Source organism: Gobius niger (genome assembly GCF_951799975.1).
Source record: "Gobius niger genome assembly, chromosome: 3".
NCBI classification, from domain to species: domain Eukaryota; kingdom Metazoa; phylum Chordata; class Actinopteri; order Gobiiformes; family Gobiidae; genus Gobius; species Gobius niger.
Window position 1 is genome coordinate 41,229,334 of NC_136854.1, and position 17,067 is coordinate 41,246,400.

General features: G+C 42.2%; 1 protein-coding gene across 2 annotated transcripts in view; it reads right to left on the bottom strand.

Annotated features, from left to right (window-relative positions):
- Nucleotides 1–17,067, bottom strand: part of LOC306960794 (sarcoplasmic/endoplasmic reticulum calcium ATPase 2) — a 59,738-nt gene that overhangs the window by 24,034 nt on the left and 18,637 nt on the right. For both annotated transcript variants that reach the window (XM_079553349.1, XM_079553348.1), the window contains 9 exons: nt 16,749–16,915; nt 11,295–11,450; nt 10,985–11,126; nt 9,010–9,176; nt 6,677–6,768; nt 4,908–5,010; nt 4,699–4,830; nt 2,652–2,777; nt 730–951 (listed from right to left, as the gene is read on the bottom strand). In XM_079553349.1, the coding sequence (XP_079409475.1) occupies nt 730–951; nt 2,652–2,777; nt 4,699–4,830; nt 4,908–5,010; nt 6,677–6,768; nt 9,010–9,176; nt 10,985–11,126; nt 11,295–11,450; nt 16,749–16,915 (1,307 nt within the window). The remainder of the gene's footprint in view (nt 1–729; nt 952–2,651; nt 2,778–4,698; nt 4,831–4,907; nt 5,011–6,676; nt 6,769–9,009; nt 9,177–10,984; nt 11,127–11,294; nt 11,451–16,748; nt 16,916–17,067) is intronic.

Below are 17,067 nucleotides of genomic sequence, written 5' to 3' on the forward strand. Positions count from 1 at the left end.
TTTGAAATGTGTCTTGTAAGCCCATGAGGGCTGGGCACTTACTGTGCAAGACATAATAATAAGAATAAATAAAATAAAATAAATAAAATCTGTATCCTAGCTTAGCGATAGCATGAAGGCCGTGAATCTGGTCCGGGGTCTGCAGTATCCGATACAGATACTGAATATCGGATCAGTACATCCCTAGTAAATACTAGAGTGATGTGTAACCGAGCATCGGTCTGATTAATGTTTCAATCTTTTTTTATTATTTTCAATGAATAAATTACATAATGTTTAATGCGATTAAAAATGTTAATTGAAATCAATCACACTTTACTTTAGCGGTGCAGACAAATTTTTGTCTTTAAAAACATTGTGCCCAAAATCTCCACCTGAACGGTAACGTGACGGGACAAACATTCTTCCTTGTTGTGAGTCAGTGGCATTTGACAGTACGTCTGCACAGCGCCTCCTGCTGTTCTGGAGTGGGCATTACAAGGCTTTTAAAATGAACACATGGCCAAAGTAACTTTTTGCTTTGGAGCGTTTACTTTCTTATTTACTTTCTTATTTCCACCTCTACTTGTGTTCTTGAGTAAATGTATTAACCGCCTCCAGCCCAGTGCCATTGTAGACATAAAGCATGAATACATTTTTAAACTTTGAACCCTTTTATAAGAACATGAACCTACAGAAAACCCAAAGGCTCAGGTGTGAAGTGTTTCCTCATATCCTGCCCCTCCTCACCTCGTAGTTGATGAACCCGGTGGAGTCCTCCAGGTTCAGTGACTTGATGTCCGGAGGTGAGTCTCTCGTGGCCATGGCCAGACAGCGCAGCGTGTCCCGGCCCGAGGCCCACTCCCTGACCGTGGACAGCAGCTGCTCCCTCATTGTCCTGCTCATGGGCACGCGGGTGCTGCCGTTGATGCGTAGGTGGGTGCAGCGCTCCAGCACACTCTCTGGCGCACCCTGTGAGACCGAGGACGAGGCCGAAGGAAGACGCAAACACAAGAAGCAAGCACATATTATAATTAATAGCGTATTTTTTTTGATAATTGGAATCAAGAAGAGAATCGATACAGAACCGGATCGATAATAGAAATCATCAATGGCATTGATATCGAAAAAACTAGATATAATGAATAATTTTAATCAATATTGTGAATGAATTTGCATTTTGTTGAAACATATCATCAATAATACTAATCAGTTTGTTCGGTCGGTTGAGCGTTGACGCTCTTTTGAGACTTTCATTCGGTTTGAAATTGTACAAAATGGCTCTTTTGATGTAGAAGGTTGCCGACCCCTGCTCGAGATGGTTTAAAATGTTCCTTAATTTACACAAAAATAAATAGGGAGTAAATTCATTTATTTTGTTGTTTCTACTGATTAAGGAGCCCACATAACCACATAAATTTGACATCCCAGAGACAAGTCCAGTCTCTAAAAGTTCTCTAAACTTTATGAGCTTCTTCTGAGAGAAGCATCTGCAGCACAAAGGAGGTAGCAAAGAGGAGGCAGCAGAGGAGCTACAGGAAGCAAAAAACGGACAAACGAGGAGGCATCCCCACCATAAGACCCACAGCTAAAGCCACAAATGCCTTCTAACCCTACTACTACTGATGTTTGTTCACTGGAGTTTAAGACGGATTATATTCGTCTGCTACGCTCTTCCTAGAGGATGGTGAAAGACTGTTGTGGAGCGGAGGGAGCTGCGCAGGAGGAAGAGGAAAGAGGAGGCGGAGGGGCTGACCAGTGCAGGACACCACGCTCTGAAACAAGGACGAACCCGGGAGGCGGTGCACCGTTACAGAGGATCAGGAGCCATGAAGGCAGTACTCCGGTTTCCCCCGACCTCTAAAAACATGCTGCTCAGGTTGGCCCACAATGGCGGCTCAGGACGAACCCAACATCTGAACGCAATTTCGCACTTATTTTGGATTGGAATATATAGTAAATTTAGGTGACTTAAAGCAATACTAAGTAACTTGTTTACCTTAATAAATCCTTTCCGTAGTCCCTCTGGGGGTAATACAAGTGTTAATGGGATGATTGGAGGGTCTTTCATCTCCCCCTGGTGTCTTTGGCCGGAAAACCATGTTTGCAACTTGACTGTCACCGGACCGGAGTCACCAATACACACTAATGGAATCACGAAGAAGCAGCTAGCAGGCTAACGGGCAAAGCTAACTGTGGGCTAGTGCCACAACAGTATTTACAGCCAAGCTTGAGTGAAAAAAAATATCTCCATTGTGTAATTGGATGAACAATATCCCTCTCTCCTTTTGTCTTTTCTGTCAGTGTCGTATTTACTCTCACGGACAATTAATGAGTTAAAAAATCGCAACTTGCTACCACACCTGCAGTTGCGCTTATGGCCTCTCGGGGCAAGAGTTACTTAGTACTGCTTTAACTTGCAATTACATTTTACTGCCAAAAAAAAAGAATAAAACTAAAAATAATTAATAACCTTAATCTTGTCTGCAGCTTCAAGACTACATTGACCATTACCATCAAAAGCAAGGTGGCTGTAGATCTTTTCTCAACTGAGTCTGCGTTTTAACTATCCACGGAAGAACCACTGACATTTTGGTTAGTGGGCAAACGTCTCCGTCGACCACTGCTGCCCCAATGCTGTAAAAACAGAGTAAGCGGTCGTTCTGCTTCACCTTGACAAACATCTTGGCTCCAGAGGCCGGGCGTGTGAGTTTATTGGACGAACAGAAAACGGACATCGACTTCCGGTCTCGAGAAAACTCCAGCGTCAGCTCCTTCGTCATCAGCTGCTTTATCACCTACAAATGAACACACACATTTACTATTCTGTTCCTCTTGGTGCTGAGGCTTTTTCTTCAGAGGCCATTGCCACTTAATGTTTAGAATTTCTCATAAGGACGACAACAATGACAAAAAAATGACATCGCTTACACCATTTATACATGTAAAGGATGTATTGAAAGTGCTCCACTAGGGCCAGGGCCTGCGGTGAAGCAGAGCAGCAGCGTAATGGACTTTAATGTTTCAGGAAACGTTGCATAATAGATCAACTCAAGAGGTGCGTCCTCCAACACGGATGGACACACACATAACACTACATTTGGTTTTGACAGCAGACATTAAGAAGAAACATGAGTGATTGCACAGAATAGGGCTAACTTGTTCTGTAAAAAACTATTCTTTAAATACTAAATCTTCAATTCTAAAAACCACCAAATTGGATGTGCGTCACTGTTCGCCATGATGACAACAATCCAAACAAGTTTCCACATACTATGCATTTACCCATCTCTGTTTGGCCGCTGTACGTGACACAATAAGCTTCCCAGACACGCACAGTTGAATACTGATAACTGAAGGTACACGATGAAAACTTTTGTGGGCCAATGCTGCTTTTGGTGGAGTTTTGGGAATTGTTCAGAGGTGCCATGGCAAACACTAGAGGAAAGAAGCAGCTAAAAGACGAACTTTGAAGGTAAACTACATACAAATGTTATGCTAACACGAGCTAAAGTTGCGCTAATATCGGCAAAATCACCTTTCAGAACAGCGGTATGATGTTGTGAAATATGAAATCTGTATGACCTGCATGTTAATAGTGAGGACCGTCCTCTCTCTCGTTTGCCAATCAGGTGTTCATGTCACATTAGTCTCCGTTCACCGCTTTGGCCACAGCCCGAGGTTGGTCCGAAAACTTATGCCTGGTCAGCCCGGATTGGCTAAAGTCTGGCCTCAGCAGTGGAGACGCTGGCCTAAAGCCACTTTTCCACTGGCAGACACTACCCAGCGCAGTGCACTGAACAGACGCTGGCCTCTGATTGACCAACGAGACAGAGGACAGCAGGTCGTCCTACCGCTGCTCTGAAAGGGGATTTTGCCGATATTAGCGCAACTTTAGCTCGTGTTAGCCCAACATTTGTATGTAGTTTACCTTCAAAGTTCGTCTTTTAGCTGCTACATTCCTGTGGTATTTACCTTGGCACCTCTGAATGATTCCATAACCCCCACCACAAGGCAGCATTTGTTCTCATCACGGCTTACAAAACCTTTAATGACGATCTGTACAGCGTGCACTTGTAGGGGCGACAGTCGATACATGACAAGGCGAGTTCATATATCGGGGTGTGTGACAGAGGGCCTCATTTCCTAGTTATCCAGAGTGTTGTTGATTTCTGGAGATATTTTTTTCTTAAATTCATGCAGTTCTTATATTTGAAGAGCTTAGTGGTGCTAGGCTAGTCGTAGGCTAGTGCATGTCTATGGTATCAGCTAGCCTGCATTAAAAACATTCTCACCCACTCAACAGTGCACCTGAGCTAAATCACTTATAATGTCAGACTAACCATATAAATGTCCAGGGAAGACCAGGGACTGGGCTGGGTAGGACCTGCCAGTGGAAACACCTCAACACTCCTGTATGCTTCTTATCGTAACTCTTCCGTGGACATTTGATGGAATATTTGACAGGAGCTTGTTTTATATCTTTGACTGAGGGCTGTAGCTGCAGAACTGCTTTTTATCATCGTCTGGTTTCTGTGTGGCTTCATATCTTTACAGTGGTTCATGGTACGAGTGATGTATTATGAAACAGGTTCGGAAATAGCCACAGTTTTGTTTCAGGAGGAGCAGTATCTTGCTTTCCAGACATTTTTGGCAGAAGCAGCATTTTTTCAGTAAAAGATGAGCTTGTTTTGGATACTGTTAAGAGATCGCGCTTACAGAGCAGCAGGCAGTGGCTCTCTCCACGTGGCTCAGGCCTCTCAGATCAGTGTCGAAAACGTTCATTTTCTCCACCAGACAGCAGAGGGCAGTCTCCGTCGCCTCGCCCACTTTCTCAAACAAACCCTTGGCCTTGGGAAAACAAACACAGGAAGACACATAAAAATGAAATATTCGGTTCACGCTGAACTGCAGATGGTCTCTGGTACCTCGTTGAAGTCCAGCGAGGAGTCATTACACAGAGCGCAGACCGTGGCGAGCTCCACCAGGCCTTCGTACTGACTGCACTTCACCACCGCACCGTCTTTGTACCTGAGAGAAGAGACGGCTTTGTTTAAATATAGCTTTCAGCTGCTTCACGCTGTACTTTCACAGCAATTCTTCCAGTACCAACAACTGGACAAAATCAGCACATCTACCATTTAAATGACTGCCTTACACACTTACTTTATCTTTTCTTACTTAGCTTTATCTCTATCCCAAAAACTGATCATTAATATCCATTGTCCCATTCAAATAAAATGAATTGAAATAACAAATCTTGGCCACAGAGGAGACAACATTAGGATTTCTTATTTTATTTTGGTTAAGGTAAGACTGCAGGTGCATTTTATGCTTAAAAATTGCCTATATTTATAGCAACAAAACCTAAGCAATGGAGCGAGACAGGTTTAAAAGTAAGGTTTTATTTTGTTGATATATTAACTACAACAGTCACTATTAGGGCTCAAAGCTCAATAAATCAGGCTGGGGATTAGATATTAAAAGTCCCGCTCAGAAAGTACAATACAAGTCTGTAGGAGCTACTAAAGTGGAGATGTTGTTTTTATTATTTCAAGAGTGGAAAGAAAACCTCTTATTGAGAAAACAGTCCAAAAGTTTTGTAACTTTGTGTGCCTTGGTTTATTTCTCCCATCTTTAGAGACGTGGATACCAAACATGTCAACCTCTTACCCCCCCACCTGAACCAAGGGCATTCACTCCAGTTTGGCTTTACCCAAATGTAAAACCTTTAATTTTTTTTTTTTTTTAAACATAAAAATAGCGAAAACAAGGATGAAAACGCAACAAAAAGAGACCAAAACTCTGCAAAAAAAGTAACAAAAAAAGCCTTGAAAATGTGTCAAAAACACGACAAAAATGCTACAAAAAAGTGACATAAAAACGTGACCAAACGCATCAAAAAGCGAGAAAGGAGGGACAAAAAACGTGCTAGAAAAGCAACAAAAATGTGACAAAAAATTGACAAAAACATGACAAAAACGCTTAAAGTGATAGTCTGGAAGTCTAAATGTTTTACAAATTTTATAAAATGTGCAAAATCGTCCACCTGGTTTTGCATTTTGATGTAAAGTAATTACAAATATGCCTACCTAAACTATTTAAGTCCCTCCTTCCCTGATTTCTGCAGCTAATCAGAGTGCAGTATCCTCCCGCGTTGACCAATGAGACGAGCTTTCCCTGTGAATCAGTCTGTCAGGTCCAATCAGGAGGGAGGAGGAGGAGCTTGACTGTTTACTTTACAAAATCCTGTTCCTGCTCTCCTTATTTTGCAAACTAAGAAGGGCTTTCTGGTCCAAGAGGGGAGGAGTTTACTTTTACATTTCACCCAATCTCTCCTCACTTTACAAACTTACAGACTATCACTTTAAAAAATGTGACAAAAACATGGCGACAACACAACAACAAAGTGATCACCTTTTAGCTTAGTCTTAGCTCTCAAATGAGGCTGTCCAGTCGAAAAGCTTTTAGATTTGGGTAAAGCCGAGCTGGAGAAAATGCGCTCAGTTCAGGCGGAGGGTAAGGGGTTAATATTTGTGAATGAATAAGACACAAGAGTGAGTTTGGTCTATGTTTCTATCTTTCTTTTCATTTCACAGACAAATAACATGCCAGGTTTAGTTAAAATCTAAAATTAGACTCTTAGTTGGTGTGTCTTGTTAGTGCCAAGGTTACAGTGAGGGTTAAAAGGACTCACACTTCTCCTTCGGGAGCGTATGTCGATCCGGTCACTGTGAACTCGGTCATGGGGCACTGGTCTCCAGACACAACCTTATCCACAATAAACATCTACAAAATGCATTAGTCATTAGTCGGTTAGTTGAGGTGAGTCAACAACAGATACAGTCACTTCAGTCACATTAGAAAGCAGGTCAGATGGTAGAAAGTAAAACATGAAGCAGCTGCAGGATGCAAACTACTGGAGTTAGCAATCACAAATCTATGATGCTGCACAAAGTGATTCTCGGGGCTGAAGAGAAAGATACACGTTTGATACAATAAGCTTCTGCAAAGTCAAAAGATCCAGTGTTGTGATCCAGCATTTTTCACCAAGATCTGGTATTGATGAAAAAATGAATATTAAAAGACTCAGAATTGCCGCAAGCGGTTTCCTTCCTTTCCTTTAGATAGACAGAGTTGCAAAAGGGCATTATAAGCATCTTTAAATATTTCAGATATTAATAGTAAGAAAAAACAAAGTGCTAGGCCTGTAACAATTTGAAGTTCAATGTATTGCGACTGAAAAATATCACGATAAACTATATTATCAGGACCACTTGATGCCACTGAAACCAACTTAAAAAACATATCCGTTATAACAAACGAGTTGAAATTAACATGAATCAACAAAACACATTTTCTTCAGTAAAATTGTTCAAGTATTACGAAAAAAGGATAAAAAATAAGTAATAAATGTACTGACAATAATTACTGAGGCTAGAAATATATTGTTTTCCTGTCATTTATTGGACGATGAGTTATATATATAATATATAACTTCTTGGAACAGCCTCCCCGTGGAGCCGATTGAAATACAAAACCTGGACCCTTTTAAAGATAATATAAGATCATCTTTTATTGATCTCACAAAGCTAAATCGAAAACAAACATTTTTAAGAAGGCTTATAATTGTTGATGGTTTTAAATGGGTTTATTTTTGTGTAGCACTCTGAGATTCCCTGAATGAAAAGTGCATTACAAATAAACAGTGTTGGGTAACGTTACTTTTAAAACCAACTCGTTACGTTACTGCGCTTCTTTATTATGAAGGTAGTGCGTTAGAGACTCATGCGTTGCCCATAATAAACATTTATACATAGCCTTCATTTATCGATCATTGTTTTCCGATGAGGAACGCTCCGTTTCACAAACTGAGTCGCCGAAAAAGCAGCTCATGTAAACAGCCCGATACCAGTACTTCAATCAGCACAATACATTCACTTCTGAGCATTATTTTATATGTGACATATTACAGCTAAAGGCAACAATAACGAGCATGTCGACTTATAAAAGCTTAAATTCGTTCTTAAACAGTTTGTAAAGCGTACGCGCTCCTTTAGAGACGTTCTTCAAAGTGCATTGAATTGGTAATAATAAACACACAACAAACTCACTCAACTTGCTTTAGATTGTACAGCTTTCCTCAACCACATAACCGGCTGCGAGTTTGTTGTTTACAACTCGTTACACCCAACACTCCAAATAAATGTATTATTATATATATTTTCCTGTCATTTATTGGACAATACATTATATATATTATATATAATGTATTGTCCAATAATTGACAGGAAAATATATATAATAACACCCATCCATCTATCCATCCATTTTCTTCTGCTTTATCCGGGGCCGGGTCGCGGGGGCAGCAGTCTCAGCAGAGATGCCTAAACTTCCCGATCCACACACACCTCCTCCAGCTGTTCTGACCCCGAGGCGACCCCAGGCCAGCTCGGAGACATAGTCCCTCCAGCGTGTCCTGGGTCTTCCACGAGGCCATGTCCCACTAGGACGTGCCTGGAACACCCCCCGCGGGAGGCGACCATATAATAACACATTTATTTGTAATTTTCATTCAGGGAATCTCAGAGTTCTACAAGAAAATAAACACCTTTAAAACCATCAACAATTATAAGCCGTCTTAAAAAAGTATGTTTTCAATTTAGCTTTGTGAGATCAATAAAAGATGATCTTATATTATCTTTAAAAGAGTCCAGGTTTTGTATTTCTCGCAGCTCCACGGGGAGGCTGTTCCAAGGCCCGTCCAAAGCCTTGGCACAGCAGAGCAGAAGTCTCTGTCGCCCATGGGACCATCCTTCAATGCCACTGGGGTTGTCTATCTAGAGCAGTGGGCGGCTACACTGAAGCACCAGGGGGCCAATCTCCAGGCCTTGAACAAGCTTTAGGTTGATGGAGTAAGTCCATGAACAAACTCCACATAGAGAGACCCAAACGTATAAATGTACGTCTCCTATGGGGGACATGAGTGAAATGAGAGCAGTCGGCTTGTGCTAACGTCGGGAGCCTCACCCTGCACACAGACATCTGGTTGGTGGTGAGCGTCCCCGTCTTGTCGGAGCAGATGACGGAGGTGCAGCCCAGAGTCTCCACTGACGGCAGGCTGCGCACGATGGCGTTTTTCTGGGCCATTCTCCGGGTGCCGAGAGCCAGGCAGGTGGTGATCACTGCAGGGAGGCCTGGGGGCAGAAGAAAACGTGCAAAACAAACAAAAGATACAATCCGCATTATATTAAATCATCATTTGAGTATTTTTAATAATATTACGGTTGTTTATTAGTGAAAATGTTCAAGTAAATGTCAATAATGGTAGGTTCAAATTAGGGCTGCCAAATTATCATCAGTGCATCATTAATAGTTGCAATGTTTCTAACCTAGTTCCAACTTAGTTCAACATTTTATTGGCTGCAAGTTGATTAAATGTTGTCAAAATGTGTAATGCACTTCAGTCTTCAGTTTCTGGGATTGTTTAACCTCTTGAGAAAGTGTGCTCAGTTCAGGTGGGGGGGGGGTGGCGATATGGCAAAAATTGAATATCACGATTTTGGAATTATAAACTCCCGATTTCGATTTTATCACGATTTTTTTTATATAGCAACTAAAATAACTTAAATAACACACTGAAGAAGAAAAAGATTGAATGAATATACTAATTTATTCAACCTTGTGGTAATCAATACAGCAAAAATAGACTTAGAACTAACTCTATACATTAAAACACACAATAAAACTCCAGGAAAAAAAGTAAGTAAAGTAAAATAGTAACACTTGGCAAAGGCTTGTTGTTCGTGTCTGTTGCTGTTTGACCCTTTCACAATAAGAGTCTTACTAAAGCGATAACATTCAGTGACTTTTGTTGTGTAAAAGGCAACTCGGGAGCAGTTCGTTACCATAAATTATTACTTGACTAAGTAATTCTCCAAAGTTGGACAAGTCTTATATTTTCAAAGATATGGATAAACAGCGCATTTGTGAACACGGTCCAGGATTTAAATTACACAAATGAGAAGGATGCAGCGCCTGACAGAACTGAAAGGACAAAGGACACACTCGCTTCTTCGCACATGGGCAGTCAGGTAAATAAATAAACACATACTGTGATCTACACAGAGCAGCGGCGTTAGGGGGGAAAGACACTGACATAAATACCACTGAAATAGAGACAGAACGCTGGGTTTAAAGCTCTAGATTGAGGAGTCTGAACACTCGCATTAGCGTCCGTCATTGCGTAGCAGAAATTTAGCGGCTTGGGTTTGCTTCACTGATAATGAAAAGAATCAACTGAAGAAGTGCAGAAGTGCAGAAGTGCTTAAAGGAATAGGCCACCGTTTTTACTTACTGAGATATGTTCTTACCTTAGCTTTGACGAGTTCTTTAGGACCTGTCTGATCTTCCCCCGTGCCTTCTATCACGTAAACACAGCGCAGACGGCGTTAGCATTTAGCCTCTCCCTCTCTCCTCTATAGCTCCAAAACAGGTCAAGATAGAAGCTACCAAGCTCACCAGGAGTAGTTTGGCATCTGCACAGTAAAGTGAAGATTACTGCACGGATTTCGAACTACTCCTGGTATTATAACGCCTTACAATATAGTTCCCCCTTTTATCCGCTTAGAAAAATTGTGTAATTATACTTTGTAGTGTAACACTTCACGTAACCATATTTAAATAGGGAAAACGTGGAAGAGCTTGGTAGCTTCTATCTTGACCTGTTTTGGAGCTATAGTGGAGAGAGGGAGAGGCTAAATGCTAACGCCATCTGCGCTGCCTGACTGAAGGCACGGGGGAAGATGAGACAGGTCCTAAAGAACTCGTCAAAGCTAAGGTAAGAACATATCTCAGTATGTAAAAACGGTGGCCTGTTCCTTTAAAATTGTGATAAAACGATCTCACAAAAATGACAGATATTCAGCTCTGGAGGTCGTAAGACGGTCTAATATCGTCATATCGTCCAGCCCTAGGTGGGGGTGAAGAGGTGAACGTGCTGTACCTTCAGGAATCGCAGCCACAGCCAGAGCCACAGCGATCTTGAAGTAGTAGACCGCCCCTCGGAGCCAGCTGCCTCCGTGCACCGGGTCGTTAAAGTGCCCCACATTGATGGCCCACACGGCCACGCAGATCACACTGATCACCTGCAGGAGGGACACGGGAACACATCATACAGAAGGAAGTCACTGGGAATTAGCTTACTGTGCATGTTTAGTCAAAAACAAAGCCTAAATCACAGCGGTTTTGCATAAGAGTGACTTCTGCCTGGTACAAAAGCTTAAAAAGTCGTTTCCACCGGTGCAGGCTCTTACTTTGGACAGCTGCTCTCCGAACTGGTCCAGTTTCTGCTGCAGCGGGGTGCGCTCGGGATCCGTCGCGGCCATTTCGTCTCGGATTTTCCCGATCTCTGTCTGCACTCCGGTCGCCACCACTACGCCGATGGCCCGTCCCGCTGCAATGTTGGTGCCCTGGGACACAAAGACAGGGGAATAACAAAAACACCAAATCAGACAGTTGCTCTTTCTGTTGAAATACGCCACATACTGGGAGTGGAAACAACTTCATAATAAGGTTTTCCTCACTGCCACTGGTTAGACGATCACGAGCCGGACTTTTGTGACAGTGGGGTGAAAATTGTAGCTAGAGAGCAGTGTTCGTCAACAAAGACTATATCCTTACGCTGATGATGATAATGTAACGATGACAAGCTTAAAATTGGGTGTGGCTGTGCTTTCTCCAGCCGGCGCCTCTACAGTAGCTCCATGATCTGAGCGCGACTGACAGCGATGTCACTGGGACTTTATCTTTTCTCAGGACAATTTTTCCCACCTTAACCTAGTGCATTGTCTCCAGTTTGGCTTTACCCAAATCTAAAATATCTCGAAAAAAGCAGCGAAATAGCAACAGAAAATATAAAAAAAAACAAGGAAGAAAAGGCAACAAAAAAACAACCAAAGAACAACAGAAAAGTGACAAAAATGTGATGAAAAAGCAGCAAAAAACGCCCCCAAAAAAGCGGCAGAGAAGCGATGACTATGCAACAACAAAGCCACAAAAAAATAACAACAAAAAGAGTAGCATAAAAGTGAGAAAAAAGCAATGAAAGAGTGGCAAAATGTGACGAAAAAGTGACAAAAACGGCACAAAAAAGCAATAAAAAGAAATGTCAAAAAAGTGAGAACAGCCCAAGGAAAAATATCCATTTAGATTAGTTTTGTGGGTCTTAGCTTTCAAATGAGCCATTACACCCACCTATAGGCTGTAAACTTTTAGATTTGGGTAAAGCTGAACTGGAGAAAATGGTTAAGGCGGTGGTTAAGAGGTTAAATACTGTAGCACAGGGGTAGGCAAGTTTGCGTCGTGGGGGGCGATTTGCATCATTGCCAAAACACCCAAGGGTCGAACCTTAACATTGTAGCCTAAAGTAAAGAACTATTTTCTGCAAATGCCAATGTTTTACATCAGTGGTTCCCAAGTGGCAGGGCTTTGGGACCCACTAATACCCTCGGATGACAAGCCAAGCCATTTTCCACACAGGTTTTTGTTGAACAAGCAGTAGATTTCCCATTAAGACTGAAATTATGATCAAAACAACCCAATAACATCTTCAAAGAAGGTATTCGAGTCGTCTCCTGTACTCAGTGGTTGGAGTCTCAAACGTTTCGCCCTCATCCAAGAGGCTTCATCAGCAAACTAAGGTTCCATTCAGCCCGCAGCCTAGATAAAGACCTGTGAGTGGTGTTTACTCACAGGTGAGAGCAAAGGTTTCTGGGGGTCCTACCCCAACTCCTCCCTTTTGGTCTTTATCTAGGCTGCGGGCTGAATGGAACCTTAGTTTGCTGACGAAGCCTCTTGGATGAGAGGCGAAACGTTCGAGACTCCAACCACTGAGTAGAGAAGACGACTTGAATACCTTCATTGAAGATGGACAACTCCTGTACGACTGAGAGCTTACACAGAAACCCAATAACCTTCATTTTAACAGACAGAGTTAGTGTTTCTATGCAGTTTCAGATGGAAAATATTGAATTAAAGTTCCCTATAGACTCGCGACCCACTGAAAATGGTTCCGTGACCCACTTTTGATCTCGACTCACCAGTAGGGAATCACTGTTTAAAGGGGGGTATTATGCAAAATCGACTTTTTCAAGCTTTACATCATGTTATTATGTCATTCCCTCATTAAAAACATGCCTGAAGTGTTGCCTTGGCACATTCACGTATTTCTGAGTAATCTGTAAAAACTCTGATGGCGGCCATTTTAGGGATAGGTTTGCCTGAGTCCTCCTAGGAACGCCCCCACCTCCTGGAGACGCCTCCGAGCTTTCGTCACCAGCCGAGTAACCAACCACTGCCCCTCAGCAGAACCCCCTCCCCACTGATGCCACAGACAGCGTGTGGTGGGGGCGTGTCGGAAAGGGTCAGAGGTTCTTAAAGAGACAGAGGCCTATTTCAAGACATTCACTACAGCCATTTTGAGAGAGCAATTTATACAAGGCAGTTATTCTAATTTACTGCATTTACAGACCAACAGAAGGCTTGGTCATCATTGTAGTGTGATATAGACTGGTGCTATGTGATTGAAAAAAGCATAATACCCCCTCTTTAACATTAAATGTGATCAAGCGGGATGTTCTGATAGGACATTTTTTTTAAACTGACACTATTTCTCACATTTTTAGACTTACTTTAACCGGTATTTGATCTCTTATTTGCACAATAATATTTCTCAAAATCATCTTGGGGGCCAGAGGTTCTGTGCTGGAGGGCCGGGTTTGGCCCCAGGGCCTGACATTGCCTACCCCTGCTGTAGCATATGAACACAGAAAGCGTGTGGATGAACTGAAGTGCAGACGGAGCTGTTAGTAATAAATCTAAAGCGATGAAACCAAAACTAGATGAAAACTATCACAATTAGAAATGACTCAAATGTGACCAAAAGACTAAGACTAAGATGGCTGCCAAAAACAACACAGCTGGAGTGAGAAAATGGTTTGAGAGAGGTCAAAATGAGGGTATTTTTTGTCCTTCCTCTTGGCTCCTCAGATCAAGAGAGTGACAGGGCTTTGAAATAAAGATAATTTGGTAATATTAAAGATTAAAGATGAAGCTAACTTTATTGTCACATCTCTGCATATAGAAAATGTCCACGTTTTTGAAAGTCCTATCCTTCTATTTGGTTCTCTAAGGATATTACTCTAAGATATTTAAAACCCCAGAAAATCCCAGCCAGTCCCACGTTTATGACTTCACTCCGTCGCTCCGTGCACAAACCATGTCGTTTATCATATTTGCCGAGGGGAACACTCACTGTGCCACCACTGTAGGGACAGTTCTGTTGCAGCTGAAATGTCTGAGTTAAATAAATCATGAGCGTCTGTCCTTTGAGCGAGGACTGTGTGTGACTCAGCTGCTTTTGAAGATAATACAAACCCACTCTCTCTCCCTGTTCATGCGTCACCATTTTATCAATACTCCCATGGGTCCCGAATGCTCTTGTAACAGTGTTTTTGAGGTGACAGCCAGGTTCAATAAATGTCCAGATCAAGCAAAAAAAACGTCTCTTTCTATTCAACGCGTGTAGCTCCACAGTCCACATCACTGTAGCTCAGATCCAAATGAAAATCATGAGACCTATCTCAAGCAAAACATATAACAGTCAAGCAGTCTGTAGTTTCTGATGACATGTTTGTTAGGGTGATTTGTCCTGAGTTTTATTTCCTCATAATAATGTATCTTGATTTTCCATTTGGTTTAACCCAATAAAAATGATAACTATTCCAATTCATGAACACGGACCTTTTATAACCTCAGCTTTAAAGGCACACTGGGTAACATTTTGGAATCTACGTCAGATTTTTGTCTCATAAGATTTTTAGACGTCACTTTGCAAGACGTGGGAATTGTAAAATCGTGAGCTGCTCTCATCTCCACTGTGTGATAGTTCAAAGAGACAATCATAGCCACGACCAAAGTGTCAGGCGTCAGGCAGCATGTGTTTAGTGCAGCATGCGAGCGGGGTTTATTTCTGTGGAAAAGTGCAGGGAAAGTCCTGTAAAATGCAGATTCGGACCCTCTCTTGCCTGGCCTCCGCTGCTTGTCATTCTCGTGCAGTGTTGACGAGATGCTTGACAGAGATCCTAGCTGCAGAGAGAGGAGGCTCACTCTGCGACTGCTGTTCCATAATATCAGACACTGCCTGACGTCGGTCGCAGCTCGTCTCTGATCGCACAATGGTTCTTTTTAAAGTCTTTGTCCCCGACTCACTGTAAGACCTGCGATTTTGAGCTGTGACCGAAGATTTTCCCCATGGCAAGTGATCGGCTAAAATCACACCCGGCTTAACCAATTCAAATCTCATATCTGGCTCTTTGGTCATCATCTCCATGGAGACATGTTGAAGACATCCCGCTCCCAGAAAAGTCTCAGGCTGTATCCGAATGTCCACACTATTCCCAATATAGTGACTATATAGTGGTCACGCCATTTTGTAGGGGTGTCCGAATGTCCAGAGACAAAAAAATTGTCCACTCGAAATTTCCCACAATGCATCTCGAAAAGTAGTGAGCATCGATGGCCACTAAACGGGTCAATATAGACCACAATGCAGCGACAGGTCTTTGAACTAAACAACACGACTGAAGTAAATCAGCTGTTTCAGTCGTGTGTTTGTATTTCTCATGAATAAACGACTTCAATATAAACGGTTACGGTGAAAAGATGCTAACGTTAGCTGCTAGCCTTTAGCTTGAGCTGTTAAATGACCGATTGCTTCCTCTCGAATAATCCAAGCCATTCATGTAAAATCCATGTGAAATAAAGCGTATCTGACTCGTATTTATCCATAAATATTCCACTGTCTCTGAGTTTGGTCTTTATCACAAAAATACTTTATTCCCGGAGTTTAGCGAACTTTTAGCAGATGTAGTGACTCAATCTGCTGGTGCTTCGGACACCGGCCTGTGACCGTCTTTTGAGCTAACGCTGGGGAGATTTTTTTTTTTTTCTTCCTTTTTTTGTGATGATAGTTTTAATTTTAATTTAAATGACAAACAAAACGCCTGTAAAAGTGCCAAAACAGTCGTTCTGCTTCATAAAATAAACATTTGTAACAATAAATAAATTCAGATAAAAAAAAAATTTTTAAAACACGTCACGCAGCACGGAGAAAGTAGTGGCTTGTGTCCGAATCGCCAACAGAATCAGTGACTATATAGTCGACTATATAGTGCGGGCCTATGTAGTGAATGAGGGGTTAGGGAATAGTGTGGACATTCGGGTAGTCTTAAAGGAACAGGCCACCGTTTTTCCATACTGAGACATGTTCTTACCTGAGCTTAGACGAGTTGATGTGTACCTGTCTGGTCTTTGTGCATGCGCTCAGTCATGCAAAACGACCAAAGATGTTGTTCGCATTTGGCCTCTTCCAGGGTTTTCCTATAGCTCCAAACAGGGGTGAAGTTGGAAGCTACCACGCTCTTCCACGGGCACAAAGACCAGACAGGTACGCATCAGCTCGTCTAAGCTCAGGTAAGAACATATCTCACAATGTAAAAACGGTGGCCTGTTCCTTTAAGAGAGATGAAACACTCACAGCAAAAAGTTTTAACCTTTTTTATGTATTTTTCCATAATAAAAACATCTGTAGTAAAATAAATGCTTGTATTCTATTCATAGTGTGACATGTTACAACAGACTGACTCATTAGCAGTACTTCATGCCGGTTGATTAGCCTGTTGCATGATCCGGTTTGTGCGGTTTCTTACAGAGAAGAGCATGTTCTTCTTGTCCTGGTTGACCGCTCTGGGGTCCGGGACGGGGTCGGTGTGTTTGAGTACGGACACAGACTCTCCGGTCAGGATGGACTGGTCCACCCTCAGAGTGGTGGAGCGGATGGAGGCCAGACGGATGTCCGCGGGAACTTTGTCTCCGACTGTGGACAGTGACACAAACACAAAAGACAAGGTCAGTGAAGAAAGGTGAATCAAAAGGTTTCTTTAAAGAGGGGTATTATGTAAAGCCGACTGTTTAGAGCTTTTTCTTTACCATGTTACAATGTTGTCCTCTCTTCAAAAACAGAACTGG